The 26,066-nt window shown below is 31.1% G+C and overlaps 2 protein-coding genes across 2 annotated transcripts; one reads left to right on the top strand and one right to left on the bottom strand.

The window, feature by feature from the left end:
* The first annotated feature begins 3,460 nt into the window (after positions 1 to 3,460).
* On the top strand, positions 3,461 to 10,204 carry LOC114303288 (protein yippee-like). The gene is made up of 5 exons (XM_028248410.2): positions 3,461 to 3,793; positions 6,908 to 6,951; positions 8,916 to 9,024; positions 9,119 to 9,174; positions 9,859 to 10,204. The coding sequence occupies exons 1-5, from the start codon at positions 3,698 to 3,700 to the stop codon at positions 9,941 to 9,943; spliced, it is 390 nt and encodes a 129-aa protein (XP_028104211.2). The 5' UTR covers positions 3,461 to 3,697; the 3' UTR covers positions 9,944 to 10,204.
* Positions 10,205 to 16,764: 6,560 nt separating this feature from the next.
* Positions 16,765 to 24,277, bottom strand: LOC114303284 (arginyl-tRNA--protein transferase 1). The gene is made up of 6 exons (XM_028248407.2): positions 23,987 to 24,277; positions 22,823 to 22,861; positions 22,168 to 22,318; positions 20,459 to 21,607; positions 18,552 to 18,873; positions 16,765 to 17,197 (listed from the first exon to the last, which is right to left on the bottom strand). Exons 1-6 carry the CDS (start codon positions 24,138 to 24,140, stop codon positions 17,081 to 17,083), a joined length of 1,932 nt encoding a protein of 643 aa, XP_028104208.2. The 5' UTR covers positions 24,141 to 24,277; the 3' UTR covers positions 16,765 to 17,080.
* Positions 24,278 to 26,066: the final 1,789 nt, after the last annotated feature.

Raw genomic sequence — 26,066 nt, 5'->3', positions numbered from 1 at the left:
CAATCTCATTTATTTTTTATTATATTTTGTTCTTCAATGATATTAATTTACGTGTTCGATTTTGTTGTAATATATAAGGAGGACACTCCATTTAAATTCAAACGTAAATAAACTTAATTATGTAGTAGCTTTAAAATATTTTTTGCTTATATTCTTATTTTTTTATTTGGGATCTTCATGAGTTTAAATTTGTTTCTTTGCACATATGTAGTGAGTAGGATTAAGTTTTTAAATGATAAATTTCTCTTTTGTAGTAAAAAGACAACTGCACAAAGGAATATTTGAAACACAAGATTGGATTTCAAAATCCTTAATGAATATACAAATAAATTACTTCATTTTGAACTCATAATACTCTCTCTCTCTCTCTCTCTCTATATATATATATATATAACGAAAACCATTTGTAGATAAGGTCATTTAGATCCATTCAAAGAGCAAAAACTCAATATGCATGTTTTTTACTTAATTAATATTTAATAGTTAATTTCAATTACATTATCGAATGTCATGTAATTTTTAAATAGATTGGATTCAATATATGAATATTTCAATAAAAGTTTGGTTAATTTCTAATAAACAAAATTATTATTCAATTATGTTTGTGTTGGAATTATAAACATATTACATATCAATGATCAAAATTTTAAAATTTAATTTGAATAAATATGTTTTATGTATTTAGACAAAAACCATAGGTAAGAAATTTTTTTCTATGATTTTTGAATTTTATATTCACGTGACATTGCCATAGAAATATTCATGTCATGCGCGTTCTATGGTTAAGATTTTATTATTTAAAATGAATGATTATATTATCATATAACATAAAGTAAAAATAAAACTAACTAAGATGTTAAAAAAAAAAAAAAGCGATGCTATTATTTATTTAGTAGCTTTAAAATATGAAAGTTGTTGAAATTTATAGGTTATAGACACAAAAGGAATTTAAAAATAAAAATAAAAAAGTGATCCTTGAATTTTGTGTGTAATTAAATAGCTTTAGTATACAAAAATTGTTAAAAATAGAGTTAAAATTTGTATAATAAGATAACATAAATGTTTATTTTTTAACTATACAAAATTTAAATTTTAAAAAATTATAGATTGCATTTAACTCTTACATAATTTTTGACTTTCTACGGTTCTTATTTTTGAGTTCTTTTTTTACAAATTTTAAAAAATTATAAGTGTCATTTTACTCTTATCTAATTTTTAAACTATTATTCTCACCAGTTCTTCTATTATTAGAGATACATTAGATGTTGTTTTTCTTATCAAGTTTATCTTATCTTATTTTAAATTTTTAAATTTTAACTTTGATTTTTTTTTTTCAATTTTCATTTGATATTTACTAAATTTCTCTCTATTTCATTTTTCTAGGATTTATCTCAATTTCTCTTTCTATATTCTTATAATTTATCTTCACATTTACACTTGATTTTTTTATTTTTTAATCTTTATCTTATCTTTACAGGATCTACTCTTACTCTTGATTTTCAATTAATTTGATTATTTTTTTAAGATTTATCTGATTTTCACTTTCTATATTCTTATAGTTTATCTTCAAATTCAAATTCAAACTTAATTTATTTTTATTTTTATTTTAATTTTATATTTATAGAATCTCATTATGACCTCTCTTTTTTGGTTAAGAACAATCAAATCTATTATTTAAGTACCTATCTAAATTAATAAGATAGAATTTTGTTATTAATTTTTAACATATTTAGTATTATTTATCACTTTTTGTTACTTGCTCGTGCATAGCACAGGTTACCACTAATAATATATATAAATATATATTACGTGTGAATGCGATATCTATGTTCAAAAATGCTAAAGGTCTCAAAAATTCTATCAAAAGATTTACTAAATGTCTCATATAGATGTGAGATTCACATAGAATCCACATTGTGTGATGTGATAAAATTTTTAATAAAATATTTAGACTATCTAACATTACTCATCTATCTTTCCCAACATTTCTTGCAAGTTCGGTTCTTTTAAAATTTTGAGTTTAATTAATTTGATTGATTTATTAAAACTTTAAACTATTTCTTCAAACGTCAAAAAATTCCCAACATTTCTTGCGAGTTCGGTTTTTTTTAAACTTCGAGTTTAATTAGTTTTAATTAGTATGATTGATTAATTAAGGTTGCGTTTGGTAGAGTTTTGTAAATATGATTTGAGAGTATGAGTTGTATTTTGAGTTTGTGAGTTGTGGAATTATGATTTGAGTGTATAAAATTTGTTTGGTTATGATTTTTGAATAGAGTGTTGAATTGAGTTTTGAAAGTTTGATTTGACATGTGAAGTAAGAAAATTTGTTTGGTTATGAGTTTTGGAAAGAATTTTCCAAACTTAATTCAAATTGTTATAACTCATAACAAAACACACTACTTTCACACTCATGAAAATTCTGATTAACACTCATAACCAAACTCCTTTTAAAATTCAATTAAAAAAGTTTATTATTAACAGAAAATAACATTAATTAATTTTTTAATTGAAAATATTACGAAGAAAATAATTTTTTCTCAAAATAAATATTCAAAATTTTTTAAATATTAGTATTTAAATAATTTAAATAATTTAAAAAATTTAATAAGTAAAAAATTAAAATAAATATTCAAAAAATTTAAATCGTAAAAATTTAAATAATTTAAAATGTTAATATTTTAAATTTAAAAACAACTCTGCACTCAAATTGTAACCAAACACATAAAACAGAACTCAATTAAGAAATTATTTTTAAAACTCATAACCAAACACATAACTCGAAACTCCATACTACTTTCATAACTCTACACTCAAATCGTAACCAAATACATAACAAAAAAATTAAAATATTTAAAAATATTTTTATAAAATAGAGTTTGAATTTATTTTTATAAAATATTTTAAAATTTAAAAAATTAAAATCGTAATATTTTGAAATTAAAATATTTAAAAATATTTAAAAAATTAAAAAATTAAAAAAATCGTAACATATTTAAATATTAAAATATTTAAAATTTTAACAAAGTTAAAATATTTTTAAAATATTAAAATATTGATTTGAATTGAGTTTAGAAAAGGGTTTTGAATTATGTGTTTAGTTATGAGTTTTGAAAAGTAATAATTATGTTTTGAATTGAATATGAAAAAATTGGTATAAAATTATGATTTGAAAGTTCAAAACAAACAAAAATACTCAAATTAATTGATAAAATTATAATTTGAAAGTTGTGCCAAACGTGCCTAAAACTTTAGGACTTTTTTTAAGTGTGCAACTTACACCTTAGACTTACACTTTTCTGTTTACTATCCTATTTTATATTTACACTTTCCATTTACACTTTTTATATTGGTTGCATATGATATACAACCTTAAGGAGTTGCACATCATAATAGCCAAAACTTTAATCTATTTCTTCAAACATCACAAAGATTCTCTCATATATATACCTTACCCTTTTGTACACTTCTCTCGATCTCTTCACTCACAATGTGTTCACTTGCATGTACTAGTTTTATATACATACATACATACATACACATACCTACATACATAAAAACCCATTTGGTTTTCTTTATCAGTTCTCTGATGTAAATCATTTCTATTTCTCTTCATTGGGTGTTGGAGGGTAGTGGCTGAACATAGGTTTTACACAGAAAGAGAGACTTCTAGAGACAGCAAGCGAGAGAGAGAGAAATGGGGAGGCTGTTTGTGGTGACTCTTGAGGGCAAGATCTACAGCTGCAAGCACTGCCGAACCCATCTAGCTCTCTGTGAAGACATCGTTTCCAAGGTTTCTTTCTCTAATCAGTCTATGCTTTCTTGTTTTCTTTTCCATTTTCACAAGATTTTCTGCTTTGATCGTAGTCTTGTTGACTATTTGCTTCTTATTTGACTCAAAAAAATAAATAAATAAATAAATTGTATTTAGTTTTTTTTAATTGATGATTGGATGACTGTTTTGATATGGTGATTTTGCTTATGACTTTGGTACTTACTAATGTGGAATTGATGAGGGTTTATTGTATGTTGTTATGCACAATTAGATACAAGTGATTGCTTGAGTTGTTTGTGGTCTGATCTTTATTTATTTATTTTTTAAACCTAGGCAAAGTTTGTATCATTGTCTTGTTTTCTCTGAGGATTCCAAATTCTCCCAATCTAGAAAATGAGGAACCCCCATTTTGCCCTTTGACTATGACTTTTGCTTAGCTAATTTAGGGTTGGTTTGTAATGTTCTAAAAAAGTGAACTTTTTGACTTATTGGCTTATATGGGTTGGGTTTGAGTTGGGTTTGATGTGATGTGTTAGAGAGGTGATGCGATTTAAATAAGATGATGTGACTTAAATAGGATAGTGACTTTTTGACTTTTTGTATTATTTAGTAGATGCCAAACTTGGCCTTAATCCCAATGATATGCTCAATATTAATATTAAGATTATTGAGTGTCTCCAAAAATTGGATTCGAGTGAGGACCAATATGGACTTAAATGGAGCATGATGGTCAAAAAAGGATTGTAGCAACCCAAAATAGTTGAATGCAGCTTTGTAATCCTTGGAAGTTCTTTGCTTTGTAGGCCTTGGCAATAAGCAATTGTGTCAGCATTTACAATAGGTCTTAATTGGCAATTGAGTTTTATTGTTATTGTAGGTAAAAAGTTAAAGCAATTCTTAGCACTTAGGAGCAAGGTTTTAAAAAGTGGCCGCAACCGTTACGTAATGCCGTTACGTAACGGTTGTGGTGGTTATCGCCCCCCGTTACGGCCGCTTTTGCAGTGTGATTGAGATTCACAGGTGTGTCGACAGTAGCGGCTGCCGTAGTGGTCGTAACGGCCTGTTATACACCATTACGTAAGGGTTCCGAATTGTTTCTTTCAAAAATACACACACACACACACACACACACACACACAAAAAAAATGGCTGAAGAGGGATAGAGAGAAGAGGGAAGATAAAGAGAGAAGATGGAAGAGCAAGAGACAGAGAGAGAAGAGAGAAGATGAAGAACATGTTATTGATTTGTTAAAATCGTAAGGCCTATGCTATTCTATTCAGCAGCTATCACTCAACCATTTTGTTTATGTGTGTCTATTTATATATTGTTTGATGATAATAATAATAATAATAATAATAATAATAATAATAATAATAATAATAATAAGTGTGGTCATTATCTATTTGGCTTGGTTAGAATATATATATATATATATATAGGCTCTTATTTATTTTTTTACTTTTGTCAGTGATTGATTTTTTGTATAATATAAAGTCATTAATTATTAAAATAAAATGTAAAAAACTCAGTTTATAGTGATTTAAAAATATAAAATATATTGAATCATACTAAAAAATTTACAAAACTTGATCAATATTTATTTTAAACCCAATAAATATGATCATGGAAAAAAAATATGCGTATCGGTAAGTTTTTTTCAAATTATGCGAAAAATAAAAAAATTCATAGTTCTGGTTACCGCAACCGTTATGCTATGGCTTTTACACCCCGCAATTGCAACCTTGCTACCGCCACCGTTACGGTGACCGCAACCGCTTTTCAGAACCTTGCTTAGAGAGTTCCTTGTTGCTATTTTTTTTCTTCTTGTGTTACCTGTTTTTATTCTTGTAAATGGAAGAATCTATAGTTTGCCTTGATGCCATTCTTGTGTTTTGAATCCCCGACCTCTAAACATAGGCATCTAAGGGGGCATACCTGCAGCAAGTCAATAAGTTATTGTTTTCCTTGGACAGTATAATCTACTGGAAAACTATTAAGTTTTGTCCTCTTATATGGATTTTATTTGATTTTCTAGGTTGGGATTTTCCTAACTGCTTGATTTTTACATGCATCATGAGCTCTAAAAGGATCAACATATCTTCCCTTCTTTTTCTAACTGAATTTTAAGTTAAAACATTTGGTGGATTAGGAGATTAGGGCTGTCAAAAATTGATGTGATTCTCTTGCTGCCTCCCAAATTAATAGATAATTTTGTAATATAATTTGATCATAGAGATGGGAAATCCTCTCAAGATGTATGTTTATCATAAGAAACCCGGTACACATTGTTTGCTTGCTTGGAACAATGCATCTCTTATAAGTACGCAAAGCATCCCAACAATGATGTTTCCTGCGAGTCTATTTGTAAATGTAACGGTAGTGCCCCTCTCAAAAAGTACAAAGATTCAAAAACAAAATTTTCCTTTGTGTTTAGAGATTTATCTTTCAAATGTTTCTTTGACGGCAAGGCTTTCTTGACCAATTTTGAAAATAATTGTTTCTGACCATCACAGGTAGCCACAAAGAACCATTACAATGAATATTTATATGTATCTATGTACATTGTATATATGCATATGTATAGTGGAAAGGCAAATTGCCCTAATTTAGACTATACCAAATAGTTCAACTAGAACTTGAATGTTGATAACAGTGGTGTTGGATATCTTGATATACATTATTAGGCCAATTTCCTAATAATATCTGAGCATGATATCTGAGCATTTGGGAAAATTGGTGATTTAACATGGTTACAGAGCTTAGGTTGGGTTCAAGTCTCTTCGTTGGCATTGGGTACTCTGTCCCCGTTTGGTTTCTTCTTCTTTGTTTGACTGTTTGCTTCTCCTTCTATTTGCTTCTTTCTTTGTCTCTCCATGTGCAAGACAGGATTTGCACGTGAAGGAGAGTGTTGGATAGCTTGATATATAATGTTGGCCCATTTCCTAATAGCATAAGCTTTTGGGAAAATTGGTTATTTAACAGTGACTAACATTTTGATAGTTTACCATATTCTAGGCTTTAGTGAACTTTTAATTTCTTGTTATTTTGGATTTGGTGTCAAGTTTATGGTTATTGTGAGCTTTTTTCGGAAGCAAATTTTCTGACTGTTTTGTCTCTGTTCTTCAATTCAGCATTTCCACTGCAGGCATGGGAAGGCTTATCTCTGCAATAAGGTGTAAGTTATTCTTGATTTTGGGCAAGCCATTATTATGTCTTGATACCAAACTCTTCTTAGTACAAGTTTGTATTGGACATAATAATATCAACGCTTGTAGAAGCCATGAGGTGCCATTTATATTACGTGTCCATAACTTAAAATTTATATTTGCACACCTTTCATTCTTCTTCCTTACTGGTATTGCTATGTTAGGGGACATTTTTTGTGTGTGTGTGCATGTGCACGCACGCGCTTGTTTTTGTTGGGTGAGCAGGGATGGGGTAGGGGACGAAGGCGAGCGGTGGAAAATAAAACAGTGAGGATCAGGCTGCAAAATGGTAACAAAATGACAGAAGAGAAAAGAAATCAACCTTGATATCAAGTCAAAACTGATTTGTAGACTTGTTGGTCAATGGAAGAGAAAAGAAGAATTGGTGATATAAGTTCCTTGCTTGGCCAGGCTGCTTGTACCCAAGGCTAAGTTTGGTTGGGAAGAAAATGGTAGAAAGTGAGGGAAATGGGGGGAAAAAAAAAATTTGTTCTGAGTTTGTTTCACATGAAAATAATGGACGTTACAAGAAAGTTAATTTTCTTATACAACTCATGATAACATGGTAACTTTGCTTCTAGTTTCTTGCAAAAAATGCAAGAAAATACAAGAAAGTTTATAAAAGTAGTTGCTTAAAATTAGAATTCCTATATTCTTGCACAATTTTATCCTAATCAAATTCATATAAGAAAATATATATATTTTTCCTTTTCTTTTCTTTCACCTCACTTTCTACCATTTTTTATTTCCATCATTTATTTCTTTTTAATCAAACGTACGCTAAGGCTATGCTCGATTAGAAAGAAAAAATGGTGGAAAGTGAAAGTGATCGAAAGTGAAGAGAGATAAGAAAATATATTTTCTTACAAGCATTTGATTAGGTTGAAAATTTTAAAAGAAAAAGATGGAGAAATTAAGGTAGCTTTTAGTAGAGTTTTCTAAATATAATTTGAGAATAGAGTTGTAATTTGAGTTTGTGAGTTTTGGAATTATGATTTGAGTATGGAAAATTTATTTGGTGAATGAGTTTTAAAAAGAATTTTGAATTGAGTGGGGAATTTTTGATGTGGCATATGATATTTGATACAAAAACTTGCAACTTATAATCAAACACACATCTCAAAATTCTATTCAAGACTTCAAAAAAAATTTTAAAAATTCCGAAATTTCTTTTTATTTAAAATATAAAAAATAACATGTGCCAATTGAAAAAAAATAAAAATAAATAAAAAATAGCACCGTTCCGGTCAACCGGCCGGACGTCCGGGAAAGAGTTTTCAAAAGTAGGTGTGGAATTAATTTTTAAAAACTCTAAACAAATAACACACTCAAAATAAGGGGTGGAAACGTGTTTGGAGAGCTTCTCCAAACACAGCCTAAAATTTTCTTGTGTTTTTTGTTACCCGAAATTATGAACTTAGTTACCATGCTAATATGTGTTGTATGGGAAATTTAACTTTCTTGTAGTTTACACCATTTTCATGCTAAACAAACTCAGAAAAGTTTCATTTTTTTTTTCTCTTTCCCTCACTTTCCACCACTTTCATCCTAAACTAACTCAGCCTAAATTTGCCTTTCCAAATTAAATTTTTGCTCCATTACTGGCTTAGTTTTTTAATGCTTAATCTTGCATCTCCAAGAACACTCATACAAAGAATGCGAATGAGTCTACACTTCCAATTGAAGATAAGCATTTGATTGTCTTAAAGCATTAGTTTCTCAATCTTATTCTTCACTTCTTTTATGTTCAAATGTGATGGAAAAAATATGATGCTGGAACTGTGAGATTATCAGAAACTGGGAATTGGAGAATTGAGGATGCAATGGATTGGCATGCTAAATTATATGCTCTTTGTAACATGTTAAGACGTTGATGTTGTTCATTGACATTTCATTGTTCTTATGTTTTGTCTTGCTTCTTTATATCTGACAGAGTGAATGTCACTGTTGGAGAGGGAGAAGAAAGAATGATGATGACCGGATTGCACACTGTTGCGGACATTTTCTGCGTTGGGTGCGGATCAATTTTGGGATGGAAATACGTAAGAGCATTAGGCAGAGTTCTTAAGATTAGGGTTTACACGGGTTTAGTTGACTTGACTGTGGTGTTTAATTACTTCAGGTTTATATTTGCAGGAGACTGCCCATGAAAAGAGCCAAAAGTACAAGGAAGGAAAATCTGTCCTTGAGCGGTTAGTAGATAATTATTTTGATGAGTTCAAGAAAGAGATATTCGCTGTGTTTGGATTTTAAATTTTTCTAGGGAAAAGAAAATGAAACTACTCGTACATTTTCATATTTTTGTAACCAACCATTTTGAGCCTAACCCAATAGAACAAAAGTAAAAAATGTACTTCCTTCACTTACACACTGAGCTTGTTTGGGTGGAAAATATTTTTTTTTATTTTTTGGTGTTTGGTACAACAGAAAATGAAAGTCAACGGAAAATATTATTCATAGTCAACGAAAAATAAGTTAATTTGGACAGAAAATATTTTTTACTTTCAAAAGTCGGTAACATTTTTGGATTAATGTCTTAGCAATGTTGCCTCCCTATCACCTCCACCAACCACCACCATCACCATGTCCACCACTGTCACCACCTCTACCTCCACCTTCAACCCACCACCACCACCACTACCTCCACTAAAAAGAAAAATGTTTTCACCTTAAGACATTTTCTAGAAAAAGTTTTGTAAAAAATGTTTTTCACCTAAACAAACGGGGCGTTAAATTTTTTTTTCCCCCGAATTTGCCCTTTCTTGTTTCTTTCCTAAAGATCAAAACATAACATTGAACTTCATTTGAGGAAAAAAAGAAAATCAACAATAATGTTTGAGGCCTGTTTTTTTTTTTTTTTTGGCTGGATTGAGCAGGTTTAAGATTTCAGGCCCGGATGGAAGCAACTACTGGATCGGTCATGAAACACCTGTTGGTGGAAGTGATGCCGATGATGTCTGATTGCCACCATCCTTCATTCTAAGTGTACATTCTTTAAACAAACCCAAAACCCCCCCCCCCCCCCCCCCCCCCCCCCCCCAAAAAAAAAAAAAAAAAAAAAAAAAAAGAAGAAGTGTTCTTTCTTATTCAACTTGTGGATTATTGAATTGGTAATTTCTCATTTCGGTAGCTTCACCAAGCTGCCCAAAAAATTGTGTACCAAATGACTCCATTGTTCATACCGATTTACTTGAAATCCAAACTCTGCTGTTAAAACATTTATTCTTGAATCTTGTAATTTCCGCGGTCTTTTTATTTTTCTGTGTTTGCGCCAAGCAACTTGAATTCTCCAACTAAATGTAACAGATTTATGCAATACTTACATCATGCCAACAATTCCCAAATTTGTCTTGCATATTTCAATAGTTCCTATTTTTTGGTGAATTTTCCCCAATATTATTCAGAATCACATTTTTCTGAATTTGTTGAATTAATTAAGTCAATTATAGAATGAAGATCTGATTTTTTTTTTGTTTTTGTTTTTAAAATTCTCCATTGTTTTTTTTTTTAAACTGTCAATATATTTCCCAAATAATTATTGAATCATGAATTATTTCATTGCAGAATAATTCTTGAATCTGGAATTTGTCACCATGAGTAGTTTTAGGTTTCCATAGTACCAGTAACTTTCTCTTTGGTCAGCTTTTGAATTATGAGTAACCAAAATGCTAAAGGCTTCGACGGGTAGTTTTGCGTCCACTCATTGATTGATTAAACACTTTGTAAATGAGTCCAATATTAGATTAATGAGCAAATTATTCTAACAATTCCTATAGTTTGAGATTTGTCACTTTGGTCCATAACTTTTCAATTGTGATACATTTCTTATTTGAAATAAGAACAATTGAAAATACGATTGTCTAATTTTAAGGGTAAAATCATCAATTTAATAAAATATAAACTAATTTGAAAAAAATAAATGTCAAAAAAATATTTTTAATTTTTAAAAAATTATTTTTATCCATCAATGATAAAATTATGTAAAATTGATAAAAATTAATTTAAATTACATGATTAATTTTTAAAAATTAATTTTACACGATCATCATCCAAACACATAATAAAAATTAATTTGGTAAAAAAAATAAATAAATGTCTAAAAGATTTATCAACTTTACATAATTTTATTTTTAGTGAGTAGAAATAATTTTTAAAAATTAAAAAATATTTGTTTGATATTTATTTTTGTCAAATTAATTTATATTTTATCATAATTGACGATTTTATCCTTGAAAAATCCAATGATATCTTCAATTGTCCTTACTTGGAACAAGATTCAAACTTTATGATTAAATGTGTTACAATTGAAAAGTCAGAGACCAAAGTGATACAAGCCCTCAACAATAGGAATTATTAGTATAATTCACCCTATATTAATTAAGTTTGATTTGAAAACTTGATAATGAGTTTTAAATATGTAATCTGATTTTTGATTTGTTTAATCCAAGCTCAGTAAATTGGGGTTTTATACATAGTTTGATAGTATACAAACATTTTGAATCAAGTTGAGGGAGTACCATACCATCCAATGGGGCGCTGGGAGAGCCTCTCTAGGTGATTTTCTGTGCCTCTCCCATGACTTTTTGGCCTCTTTCTGACGAGTTCCGAAATTATTTTTATAGTATAAATATGAGTTTTTTATGTCTAAAAAGAGAGGTTTGAGAGTTTTTCACTTTTTTTTTTTTTTTTTTTTTTCGCATAGATTACTGTTGTGAATGTTTTTTTTTTTTAAATCTTGACTTCTGGTGAAGACCGAAGTTCAAGAAGACAATGGCGGCAAAGGTGGAGTTGGGTAGTGGTGGCAGGGACAATGACGGTGGCATTGGTAGGCTTGGACTTTATTTTGATTCAGATCTTATTTTTTCAAATCATATATGTGAGTTAGTGTTTTTTTCTAGAATCACAATTGATTTGTTTGATGACTTTTGTTGTTTGTAGTGTGTGTAGGGGTCTCATTTGATCATTTAGAACCTTGTTATTTGTTATTATTATTTTTTATGATGTTTGCTTTTACTTTAATGTAATTACTTTACAACTTTTCTCAAAAAATATAAAAATAAAAATTAACCAATTTTGAAATGTGTTTGGACTTTTGCTTTAGAGAAAGGTTTTTTTTCCCGAAATTCCCCCCCCCCTCCCCGGCGAATAGCTTGAAATTTAGAAGAGAGAGAGAGAGAAGAGAGGGGAAGGGGAGGAGCTCCGCCCGCCGTCGCCTCACCTCCGCCTGATCGTTGCCTGCCGTCACCTCGTCGCAGCCCCGCCTCGCATCCGTCTCTGCCCTCGCAGCGCCCCCTGCCTCTGCCTTCGCCCCCGCCCCCGCCCCCGCCTCCGCCTTCGCCTTCGCCCTGTCCCCCGCCTCCAGCCCGATTTTGTTGGCCTCCTACAGTCCTTCTTCTTCCCTCCTCCTCCTTCTTTCTTCTCTTCTTCTTCTTCTTCTGAAAAAAAAAAAAAAAAAAAAAAAAAAAAAAAAAAAAAAAAAAAAAAACGTCGTCGTTTTTTGAATTCGGGAGATTCGAGGAGTTGAGTTTCGAGCTACCAATTACGGTTGTTTACTTTAACAACAATGAAAGAAACCATATTTTTGGAGATTTCCATAACTCTGAAAAAGTAATCCACATCACTTATGATGTGGGTAATGTGAATCACTTTAGAAATTATGAGTCTCCTCAAAAATGAAAATCTCACTTATTTTCCTTACTTTAAAGTAAAAGTAACTATTTTATTTTAAAGTTGAATTAAGGTAGTTCATTTTAGGACTCTTAACTCAACTTCCATTTAACATTAGTTCAAGGGGGCAGCTCCTGTTCAGTTGACAGTCTGGGAGAGTGTCGTTTCAGTCTGTGAAATCTATCGCAGATAATTCTACTAGTTTATTTTTATATTATAATATATAGATTATTTATAAAATCGATCCGATAATCGTAATCATATTAATTTATTATATTTGTCTCTCAAAATATAAATAGTCTAGTTTGTAAATAATATTTATCTTCTTGTTTTTTTTTGGCAATCAAATACCAAAAATTAATGTGGCTATGGATATCAGATTGACTTGATTTTTTTTTTATGAATAATTTATACATTATGATTTACAAAATGAACTGTTCAAATTATCAAAATGAAACTCATGGTAGGCTTTACTGGCCGAAACAGCACCGCTCAATCCACTTTGTGGACTGGATGCCTCCAAAGCTTAATGCTACTTCCCTAGCAAGCAATGGGCTTGTATGGTATAATTTATTGTAAGTTAAGAATCTATAATTCAAAAGCAGTAATCAAAAGTACCATTCTTCTAATTTTTGGATAATTAGTTTTTTTTTTTTTTTAGTTTTTCAAAAATATTTTTGCCTAATAAAGTGTAATAAAAAATTATATCAAATAGTCTAGTATTACATACTCTTAACATAAATTGCACCAAACCGTTACAGGGGTCGCTTGTTATAGTTTGAAGAGGTTGATTATAGATTCTTTTAATTTGACAGTCAGTGTCAGAATATTTAGTGTAGGCTTGTAACTTATTAGATAAAAATAATTTAAATAAATTAATTATTTAGAAGCAAAGGGAGAAATGCTTTTGATTTCTGCTTTCTGATTATTAATTTTTAACTAATAATAAACTATATCAAATAGTCCCATAATAACATTCATGTGGGTCCACCAAACTTGATTATGTATGACCAAGCCAATTATCCAATATGCTTTAAAATATGAGTAATGTTAAAAATTTTAAAAGTTTTATTAAAATTTTCACTAAATGTTTTACATGGGTGTGACATGAGTATGAGACCCATACCATGTAAGCCTCATACCCATATGAGATATTTGATAAAAATCTTGATAATTTTTTTTGAAAATTCTAATAGTTTTATTAAAATATATACGAGTTAGGTAGATGTTTATGAACCACTCCATTGCCTTTCTCAAAGTGGTGTTATTCAGATTTTGACAATTATTTTTTTTTACTTTATATTTTAAAGATAAAATCATTATGCATTTGGAAAATGTTAAAAAAAATCGAGGTCCTTTTTGTTGTCTTTAATTTTTTTAAATTTATTTAAAATTTTAGATTCTTATAAACTAGAATGACCTGGAAATTAAAAAAATTTCATGCAATTTTTTAAAAACAAATTGCACTAAACATTAAAAATAAAAAAAACCGAAAAAATGTGATTTTTTTTTTTTTTTTTACAAATTTCCTAATAGAGATGAATTTTATTAAGAATTTATTTATTTATACTTAATAAGGCCTCGTTTGGGAACAGACTAATTTAGTAATTTTTTGGTTATTTAGCTAAAATATGAGCTAAAAAAATTAGTATGTTTGAAATGATTTTTTAGTTTTTTACGAAAAAATGTGCAAAAAGTAGAGAGAAAAGAAAATCTTTGACTTTTTGATATGAGTTGTTGATTTTTTGACTTTTTTAATAACTTTTTAACTAAACCGACCTGTTACCAAACGAGACCTAAATAATCAATAAGTAACTAAAATAATAGTAGAGAAATTATTTAGTAGTCTTCAACATAACTTCACCATTTACTTTGGGATTTGTCGTCTCTTTACAAAAACCCAACGTATTACTTCGGGATTTGTTGTCTCTTAAAAAAATCCAACAAAAAAATTGATAGGTCTAACTATTTCAATACCACCAGGGTTGGTGCCCTAGTGGAGGATGTGAGGCATTCTACAGCTGCGTGCCAAGGTCGATTCTTAGGGAGGGAGTGTTTGAAATCACTTCGGTGAACACGCTCTGTAAATCCCCTCGACTCCTGTCCACTGCTGTGGCATGTGTTCACGCTCTATTGGTGCCCTAGTGGTGGGTCCCTTACTTGGTGGGGGTTAATTCCTGACTGGCAACCGATTATCCCAGGAGTAGGGCCCAACGGGGCCATGATGACACCATAAAACCCTTTTTTCCTAGTTCAAAAAAAAAAAAAAAAACCTATTTCAATCAATAAAATACAAATTAGAGTACTTGTCCCAAAACCATTGTAGTATGAGTAATACTGTCCAGAAAAAGGGATCAGAATTGGCCGGGAAATTTGAAACATGAATAAGATTGAATTGATGTATAACATTAATAAATCTAAACCACATTGATATTTTTAAATAAAAAATAAATATTATTAATAGAAGTGAACAACTTAGTCATAGTAGTTACATAAAAAATACTACAAGATTTGAACCTATAATCATTAATGGACATAATAAAAAATACTTTTGTTACTTAAACAACATAAAAAATATATTTTTAATTTAAAATTAAAATTTATATTTTAAACAGAAACATACTCTTAAAGATTTTAAATATTTTATCAAATATTCTAATAAATATCTCATACGAATATAAGACTCACGTCATCATCACATAGAAGGTGAGTGCCCGTCCAGATAAAATATTTGATAAAATATTTAAAATGCTGATATTTTTCAAAAAATAAACATTTTGCCGACAACAGTGGCCACTTCTCACATTGCATTGAGGCCTTGCACTCCCACACCAACACGTGTCCCATCTTTCCTCAAAAGAAAAAGACGACGTGGGCTGTAAGAATCTTGAGGCCCATTTTTCTAACTTTAAAATCTTGGCCCCAACATAGAACTCACATTGAGGATTAAGAGTGGTCGCGGCTCAATTGCAGCCATGAAATTTTTAATCTGTCGTCAATCTACTAGATTAATAGATTAGAAAAAATTAATTCACATTTGTCCACTAATATGATGGATGTGAATTGAGCGAATTGACGGATAGATACAAATCAGTTTGACAATTTAAAATTTTATAAATTTTCAACATAATTCAACTTGTGCACTTCTTTAAAAAAAAAAAAAATTACAGTCAACGACTTAAAAATGTATTATAATCTCTACATATCTCATTCACATATTACAATCACAGTATACTTCATCCACAAAGTATTACAATATATGATTTTTAAAATATAAAAACAATTCAAACCACTAAAACCATGAACAGAGCAGTAACAGAAATTATATACCTCTATATTGTTACATCTATATCTATTTTTGAAAACAAAAACCAACCAACATATATCATCTATTTTATTTATTATTTTTAGAGTTAAATTTAAATACTAAAAAATATAAATAAATAATACATTTATTTTTTTCAATTCAAAAAATATATTCAAGTTGAAAATTCTTTTTCAACAGAACATATTCAACAGAACTAATTTTAAATTGAAAACATAAATAGAATATGTAAGCAAATTGAAAACACAAAATCTTACAAATTATAAGGGATGCTCGCAGTTTAACAGTTTAATTGCGACCAGAGGAACTTTAAATCCGCCATCCGTCCAAAGTTAGACGGATTAAAAAAAATCAATCCGTAACCGTCCGCTCGTCATCACGTATTCGTCCGAAATGCAGCGGATCGATTCGATTCGGTCGGTTTGAGCAAATCGATATATCCGCTGCTCACCCCTATTGAGGATGGTGTAATAACACCCGTGGGCCTAGACTGAACCCAACGACAAAAAAAAAGTGGAAGTGGGCCTAACCCTTCTTTCTGATAAAAATTTAAAATAAAAAAAAAAAATTAATTAAACTTATATTTTACTCATATTTTCTTATTCCCTATTCAAATTTCTATCCAAATCAATAATCCAAACACATCCTAAAGTGAGTGAACTGCAAATCTGTAGACCTAGCAAAAACCATCCCACTCTTCTTTCTTCTGCCCTCCATCTTTCCTTCATACCAAACAGACTGTTAGAGAAACATTCATGAATAAATCATACCTCAGAAAAAGCAATGAAGGTTGGAAAAATATACCATTTTCCTTAGTACCTCAAGGGTGGAACTTGTGTTAAAAAAGGGTAGAAAGAGAGAATAAAACATATCTACATCCAAAAGACTTATTTCTCCCAAGTCCAGAAAACTTACGAAACCAACTATTCAATCCACCATATGAACCTGGAATTCAAATATGTAATTGTTCACATATCGGAATAATCCTCAGGAAGAAGAACTCTTCAACAGCTACATTTTGGTTCCCAATTTGATCACCAGCAGAAATATTTGAGTTCCAACAGTGGAATATAAATATGTTATTTGAGATTGAGATCGTTGTCAAGTCACTCAAATGAATAAACCATTTGCTTAGAAAGCTCTGTACCCACAGCTCTCATGTATCTACACAACTCGGTTTCCATGTAACTCCTTCTCGAGGGTTTGATTGCATGTTGTAGATCCTTCAAACAAAAAGAACATGGTGCCAATTACATTAAACCATGATAACAAAAAAAGGGATTGCACAAAATATCATTTGCATATATTTTCAAATCAACCCGGGCAAGTTACCGGGAAAAACAATATACCCAACAAAGGTTTCGTAAGGGTTAAACCCATCACACACATGGGGAATACCCACAGGTTTCATAAATATGAAGCAGAATCCATCTACAAAGTTGGGAGACATCTATGCAGACAGATGGTCAAGTCTCAACACCAGCAATGATTTAGGCATGGACTTAAAAAGCACAAAAACTTCTGCAGGGGTAGTGTGTCGTGTTCGAACACCAACACTATTTAAACACTCCTAAAAGCATGTCAGACACCTCTTCAATGTGTCTTAATTAAAGAAATCAAATTCATAATATCAGACAATTTACTGATACTTTACAGATACTTCTCCAGCATTTTTTGACCCCTCTAAACACGTCTTATGTGATGAATCTCTTCATAATAACAATGTTTTGCATTTTTCATAACATAATTTGTGCATTCTAAGGTCTCGTTTGGGAACACGCTTTTTTAGTAACTTTGGCTTTTTAGCTAAAATGTGATGTAAAAAAAACTAGTATGTTTGGGATGACTTTTTGACTTTTTACGAAAAATGTGCAAAAAGTAGTGAGAAAAAAGAATCTTTGACTTTTTAGTACGAGTTGTTGGCTTTTTGATTTTTGTAGTGACTTTTTGACTTCTTGGCTAAAAAAACCACTTGCCAAACAAGACCTAAATATGTTTGGAAATATTTATAAGATAAATATATCATATTCATCACAATGTTCTACAATTGTTTTGTATTTTTTAGAATGTAACCACTATGTGAATGATATAAATTTCAAATCTAATTAAGGTTATGTTAAATATTTTTTTATTATCTTTAAATAAGTTATTTATATGAATGACAATAAATTTGCAAAAATATAAATTTTAATATGTTCCAAGCATGTTGTGTACAGCATTTTTTTTTAAAAATCAGCATGTTGTTGTATCCGTGTCGTGTCACGTGCCTTGACAATTAAGGAGAAAGATAAACAAGGGAAAAGAAAATAAAAATAGAAAACCCAGCCAAAAATTATCTCCTCTTGTTTTTGTTTTTATATATTTATTTTTTGGCCTCCCTATGAGGAAGTCTAATTCAAAAGGGAATTTGGGAAGCACGAGGAAGATGAATACAGTTTTGCATCCTTTCAACCAAATGGAGCATTAGATTGAGTGGGTATGTATCAAGTAGAGACATAAATCCACAATCAGCACGACAGAGATAATTCAACACATCCAAAGTAATTGTATGCACCAGAACATTGATTATATATGTACCTTATATCTGAGGCGAGAACCCTTTAACCCAATCAAAATATCACTGACACTTCCGTCTTCCAATTGCACATAAGTCAAACCACTGTATTCTGAGCCTGATTCATCATCAGAATCTTCAAAATCAGGTTCATCCATTTCTTCGTCTTCATCAATAGGAATATCATTCATGTCTTCTTGGGCAGGGTCATCGTGTTGCAGTTCCATATCATTTTCAAGTGTTTTAGGTGCTGAGGGCTCTTCATTTGGTAAAGTGGCAAAATCAGATAAGATGACATACCGTTTCCTATCAAGCAACGGCCTTGCGATATCAAATGGCACCCACCTGCAGAAGAAATTAGGGGAAATTATTATTTAGTGTAAGTTTCAAAAAATTATTACATATTAGCAAAAGAGTTCATAATATTAATTATTAATATTTATAATGTTTTTCATTTTTTTGTGAATACTTTTTACTGACAATAGTGTCAGTGTAATTCCCCCAAGAAATTATGCACTTGTCAGAAAAGAGTTCAAAAAAAGAAAGCAAGAAGCCCGTGATGGTCCAATCTAAAACTTCAAATGCCACAGTAACATGAACACATGACAGAAACATGCAAAATTAAGTTAATTAATAGCAGTGAACATCAGGCAAAATGAATGATAAGCTCAAGTTGGTCAGAGAAAAACACATTTTGTTTCTCTTAACTTCAATCAAACCAAAAATCAGACAAACTCAAGCTCATAATGCCGATGATCACTCCTGTTGAAAAATTAGAAAATACCCAATGTCCATTGTGTAGCTGTTCACAACCTTTTAGACTTAGGGATGGTTTGGAATGTTCTAAATAAATGCACTTTTTGACTTTTTATGAAATATGGGTTTGGGTTTGGGTTTGGGTTTGGGTTTGGGTTTGGGTTGAATTTGAAGTGATGTAGTAGAGAGATGATGTGATTTAAATAAGATGATGTGACTTAAAAATGATAGTGACTTTTTGACTTTTTTAGTACATGACAAACAAGGCCTTATTTTCAAATCCTTCCACAGTTGAGTTTATTTGCAAAAGTGCTTTAAGCTTTGGCAAAGGACAGATCAATCTAAAACCTCCCACACTGAAGTCTAATTGCTTAGTAATGTTGAGCTTTGGGCAATATCAATTTAGAAAGGTATCCCATCAACCACACCATCAGGTCATTAATTTGGTACGCAGCATTTATTTACAAGACTAGTTACTTGACATAGGGCTATCATGCCACAAACATAAACAACTAAATATGCACGTGACATAACAGAACAGAAGATTTCGCAAGCCAATGTACTCTAAAACTTAGGAGCAAGTTGCTCTAAACCTAAGAAGCATGGACACGGACACGTGACACGACACGGATACGACACGGACACGCCGACACGCTAATTTTCAAAAATTGCAGGACACGACACACGGGGGACACGCATGAAATATATAATTTTATATATTTATTATATGTTATATATATGAATATATCATTCAAAGATAATAAAAATATTAAATATGACAATAATTATTATGAATTTATATGATTTTTGTTTTATTATTGTATCTTAAGTTGTTTTGTTCAAATTTATAATTGGTTTCACATGTGTCTAATTGATAGACACGTGTGTTTAAGAGATACACATGTATTCTCCAAGTGTCCAAAGAGTGTCCGAGTCTTTAAAAAATGGGACACGTTTTAAAGAGTGTCGGACACGTGTCGGGAAAGTGTCCAAAGAGTGTCGGTGTCCGACACGGATACGTTACCTTCTTAGAAGTGTCCGTGCTTCTTAGCTCTAAACATACAGTATCTTAGCACAAAAATTACAGTGATACTCAATAATTCATGGAATACCAATAAACTTTACACCCAGAAAATTTAGTTGGCCAGTTATATAATGCAGATAAAGAACTTACTGGTAACGAAGAGGGCAGAGAAGCTCAGACGGGCGATATGCTGCTTTATATCTCATTTTGATGCAGGAGTGAATGTAATAGCCCAGATAATAATACTCGAGGCTAGGACAACTGAGTTGATTCTCTTTCACACAAGATATTTCTTGCAGGGCCGAATACTTTCCTAGTGATAAGAAGGCAAGGTCTGGGTCCCAAAATAAATATTTGCTTGACAAACATTTAGGAAGGATATCAATCACACCAACTGCAACTAGCTGGCCATCAATCACATATTGTTGATGGAATGAACCAAAGCCACAAGGAGGAACTGTATCATTGCCATTTGATGGAACAAATATTAAGGGAGTGTCAACTAAAAACCTCTTGTATGAGCTTTCTGTGACATGATATGGTTTATCATTATGCACTTTAATCTGGTATTTCCTATACAAGGCAAATTCTTCTGGATCAAAACTTGATCTTTTCAAACGAAACTCAAGCTTCCGTCTTTCTCCCCGAGGAAATTCAGAGATCTCCTTTGAACAACTCCCTTTAATTCCACTGTTTGTAGGAGACTCTTTAGAGATAGAAACACTTTCAACCACTTCGTCTGACCAAGCTCGTTTTTTAGCAGAATAGAAGTTAATGTGCCCATTGCAGGCTCTGATTGACAGACCAGAGCTTTCTGCCAACTGATTTAATGAACTTGATAGTTTTTCTGCAATTATTGTCGAGGAAAGCTCAAGAGACTGGCCATTTTTTTGTGCACTATTTCTTGATAACTTTAAATTGTGTCCGTCCTTCTCTGCCCGCCCTAAAGCAGCTGCAATCTGGAAAGAAATATTGCTGGAGAACAAGAGATCTTCAGATCCTTCAACTAGTAACTTCCGTTTGGATGGTGCAACTTTTTTAATAGAAGCTTTTGGTAATTGAATGTCACAAGGACACTCTCCACTTCCAACAAATACTTGTACTGCATTATCAATCTGGTCCGAAAAATAATGCATAAATTGTTCAGCTTTATTCTTCTCTTCATTTTTACCTGCCAATGATTCCCTTGCTGCTGAGCTTCTAATTTCATTAGGTGCACTGCTGCATGAACCCTGAGAAGCATTTGGCTCATTTCTGAACTTATCTCTCTTTTTCACATCCAATGTTCCACATAGAAACCTATTAGTTAGTCATTACTGCCATCAGTATTTTTGTGTAACATCATTCTTAAAAGAGATAAATATAGAATTTTTCTATATTAAAAGCTGACATCTATTATGCCAAACTTGACAATGAACAGGCATCACCAAATTGCTTAGTGTCTATGGAGCATAATCAAAAGCAGCTAGTCTGAAATCCAATCAAACTCATATAATAACTTTAGAAGAAGAATTCTGTGAGTATATTGCAATTTTCCACACAACTCTAAAAACCAAAGATGACAAATATTTCAACATGATCTCTCCTTGGCTGGTACCCTCATAACTAATGTGAACTTTACCAATGCTCTAAAGAACATCAGTGCCTACTCATCAAATAAATCAGAGTTCATTTAAATTAGTCCCTAGAAAATGAAATATCTTCAAACACAACTTTGATGATGATTCATCAAAAGTCTCAGATTCATTAGAAATCTCATCTACGTATAGATGCATGTATTAATATATATATATATATATATATATACACACACAAAAATGACATAGCATCTGAAAACTAGAGAAACAATATGAAAATACCTTTGCATCCGTTTAGACACTCGAAGTTGCTCTTTGGAAGGGACAAAATCACTCGCCTTCAGACGGATAGTATAAGAAGGGCAGCATGTGCTTTCCATCTCAGGTTTGTAAAGGAAAGAGCCAGATCTTCTCCAACCTCTGTCAAGAAGGGCTATAGGGCAAAAATATATTGGAGCCAGTGAATACAAATACATTTTAATCAACAGCTATCCATTTATTGTAGAGGACAAAACAATGCCAAAACATCTCATTGTTAATGAATGAAAATCACAACCCACCACCTTCACCAAATATGAATTAATTAATGAACATCTCATTTCATAGTTGGATTCATGCCCTAATAAGAGAGTCTCAACACAGTTTTCTAGTTTTATTTTATTCTATTTTTACACGCCCGCACGCGTGTGTGAGAGAGAGAGAAAACCAACAATGAAATTCTTAAGAGGCAAACGATACAATGCCTATTTGAGTTGAGGCCAACTCTTGGAGTGACAATAAGAACCATTTGATGTAATGATACGATTATTTAAGTATTCCAGCAACAGGTTCAAGGCAAGACAAAGTAATCATATTGACTTCCGACTATGGTTCCAATATGCAGTATGTGTACCAAGTCTTGACTAATTAAACATGGTGAGAAGCAAGAGTTACCAACCTTGATAATGATCAACTGTCAAACTACGTGCCCGTAGACCTGCAAAATGGAGGCATACAAATTACTGAAAAAGAAACTACAAATAAACCTTTATCTAAGGCAACGTGTAACGGCTTAGGACGAACAAATAGAGAAGTATAGTACATAATTATTCACTAATGAACACTCAAAACAGTTTAAATGGAATTCAAACCTCATAAAATAAACCCTTTTTCACAAGTGTGCTTTACACAAGAACTAATATTTGTGGCTCCTTTTTTAACATTTTAGATGGACGTCTGTGTTTTATGCTTAAGAGACAACATGACAGAGAGGTATAAATTTTAATCCCCTTCCCTTGGCCAATCAGATATCACAATTCAAAAATTCCTTTGCATCAGAATAAATTCAATTTAGATAATCAGCAGAAAATTTCAACATGAATTTCAAACTAAAAAGTGGAACAATTTTTCAGATGAAGATAGATTTTCTCCCATCAAGCCATCTATTTCAAAGTGCTGCAAAGACTTCTAGGCAAGATATTGAACTTTTGATTATAATCTGGGATTTTGCACAAAAATGCCACTCAGTGACCCCACCTTGCTGTTTAGTGCATCAAATTGGGATAAGTATGAGGGCCAATGTATATAATTGACAAGAATTATTATTTCCCCATAGACATTATTCAAAATTTTGCTTTATTTTTTAAAAATAAAAATTGTCAACCACATGTAGGAGATTTAGAAATCCATATAAAGAAAACTTTCAGAAGCATTCAACACGACACCGATCAAATGAATTATATTTTTTATGGCACTGGAGGACAAACTTCATCAGTGCAGAATTCTATCTTTTATGCTCTTAATTGGAAATGAAATGGCTTAATGATGAATAGACAGTCATTTCAAAAGCAGAGTAATCTTGAAAGATAAACCCATAAATGCAATTGACCCACATTTTTTTTTTTTGGTGAAACCCAGAAACAGAAATTGAACAATAAAGTTTTAGTATTGGTTGAAAAAATATTTGTATTTTCAAATTAGCATAACTATTCTAGCTATCTATACAAAATCCCCAGATCATTTCAACTTAAGCAAAAAGAAATGCAAAATTCAGGAAATCGATCAAACAAAAGCTTCATTATTGGATCAAACAGAAACCCATATTCATAATTGAATCACTTACCGTAAGAAATACTGGAGGGCCCAGAGGATTTACAATAACCGCAAGAGTTTTGGCGGGGGCCAACATTGACTACGACGCTTTCGCCTCTGTTGCTGCTTCCACTGATGCTGCTGCTACTACTGCTAGCCTCGTTCCTGATCTTCTTGTCCACCATTTTCAATCTTTCCTCGCTACTGAACCAAAGAATTCTAGGGTTTTAGCACAGCGAACATGCGCGCGAATCACAGGGGCCCTCTCTGTCTCTCTCTCTCTAGCGATCTGACTGTTTCTCTATGTGAAAACGAAGGGCACATTAGAATTGTAATTTTAAATGGGTAAATTACACTCTGGCCCCTAAAATTTCACTCATTTCTCACTTTGATCCTTTAAGTTTAATATTTTTCATTTTGACCTTTTATATTTGTAATCCTTCCCACTTTGACCTTTAAGTTTAATTTTTCATACTTTGGTTCTTCATATTTACAATCCATTCCACTTTGACCCCTCATATTTACAATCATTCCCATTTTATTTATGGACTAACTTCTATCCAAAAAACTAACAGAATCTGCCACATCACTAACACATCAGCACCATGTGTAAAAAATTCACTAAAGATGTAAAAAATAAAAGATAGAAAACAAAAAATTGGGATTTTTTTTAGTCTTTCATGAACTTTTTTTTTTTCAAATTTATTAACAAATATTATTACATTATAAATGTATCTAGATTAAATGTAACTAAAAAAATAAAAACAAATTTAACTAAAAAAAGAAAAAAATTTACTAAAGACGAAAAAAATAAAAATATACTGACTCAAACACCTACATTATCAATTCTAAAATAAAAAAGTTACTATTGTTTTTTTCGTCTTTAGTGAACTTTTTTCTTTTTTTAGCTAAATTTGTTTTTATTTTTTGGATAAATTACACTGACACCCCCTGAGATTTATGTTTATTACAGTTCACCCCCTCACATTTGAGAAATTACACTAACCTCCCAGTTAATTTAATTTTATGTATGATGATCATTACGGTGAGTGGGAGAACTGTTATGAAACTTTAAACCTCAGGGAAGGGGATGTAATTTCCAAAAGGTGAGGGGAGAATTGTAATAAAACTAAACCTCAGGGGGTGTCAATGTAATTTATCCTTATTTTTTTAATTGCATCTAATATAGATGCAACTATAATGTAATGATGTTTATTAATAAATTTGAAAAAAAAGTTCGCTAGAGACTAAAAAAAAATTAATTTTTTTTGTTTTTATTTTTCGCATCTTTAATGAATTTTTTATATCACATATGGAGCTGATGTGTTAGTGATATGACAAATTTTGTTACTTTTTTTTATGGAAGTTAGTTTAGGAGTAAAGTGAGAAGTATTGCAAACATGGAGGGTTAAAATGGGAAGGATTACAAATATGAGAAGGTAAAGTGGGAAAAATCAAACTTAAGGAGTCAAAGTGGGAAGGATTGTAAACATGAAGGAGTAAAGTGGGAATGATTGTAAACATAAAGGGCTAAAGTGAGAAAAATCAAACTTAAAGGGCCAAAGTGAGAAATGAGTAAAATTTTAGGAGTGCAAAGTGTAATTTTCCTAATTTTAAATTGCAGGTGACAATGATACATTCTCAGAATAATTCGGAAATGGAAATAAGGGCCACATTTTACTATTTTAATATTAATAGATTACAAATAAAAATAAATTTAAATATACAAAAAGTTGTACCTAATTTTAGTACTTTAAAGCTTTGTTTGATTCCACAAGATTAATAGTGAAGTATAAATAATCCTATCAAATTAGTGTGGTATTCACAATCCCACCCATACCCCTATTATTAATAATCCTACAAATTTGTTGGATTAATTATCCATTAGATTAATAATCCTAAAACAAATTGTCAAAATAAACATGGGATAATTGGGCCCACGGATTAATAATCACTATCCCATACTCTAATCCTTCCAATCAAACATGCCCTAAGGGGTGTTTTGAAAAGATAATTAAAAGTTAATTTTTTTAATTTTTTTTGATTTTTTTTACTGTTTCATGTGAGAGGTGATGTGACTCAAAATGGATTAAAAGCTGACTTTTGACTTT

Source organism: Camellia sinensis, chromosome 1, assembly GCF_055761805.1.
Source record: "Camellia sinensis isolate YWXY chromosome 1, ASM5576180v1, whole genome shotgun sequence".
Taxonomy (NCBI): domain Eukaryota; kingdom Viridiplantae; phylum Streptophyta; class Magnoliopsida; order Ericales; family Theaceae; genus Camellia; species Camellia sinensis.
Note: the sequence above shows the minus strand (reverse complement) of the source record. Positions and strands in the feature narration are given on the sequence as shown.

Coding starts and splice junctions, on each gene's coding strand:
- LOC114303288 (XM_028248410.2), top strand. CDS start 3,698: ATGGGGAGGCTGTTTGTGGTGACTCTTGAGGGCAAGATCTACAGCTGC. Junction 3,794..6,907: donor GTGAAGACATCGTTTCCAAG/GTTTCTTTCTCT, acceptor TCTTCAATTCAG/CATTTCCACTGCAGGCATGG. Junction 9,025..9,118: donor CAATTTTGGGATGGAAATAC/GTAAGAGCATTA, acceptor TTATATTTGCAG/GAGACTGCCCATGAAAAGAG.
- LOC114303284 (XM_028248407.2), bottom strand. CDS start 24,140: ATGGTGGACAAGAAGATCAGGAACGAGGCTAGCAGTAGTAGCAGCAGC. Junction 22,319..22,822: donor GACAGTTGATCATTATCAAG/GTTGGTAACTCT, acceptor TTTGCCCTATAG/CCCTTCTTGACAGAGGTTGG. Junction 18,874..20,458: donor CTCTGCCCTCTTCGTTACCA/GTAAGTTCTTTA, acceptor TTTCTTCTGCAG/GTGGGTGCCATTTGATATCG.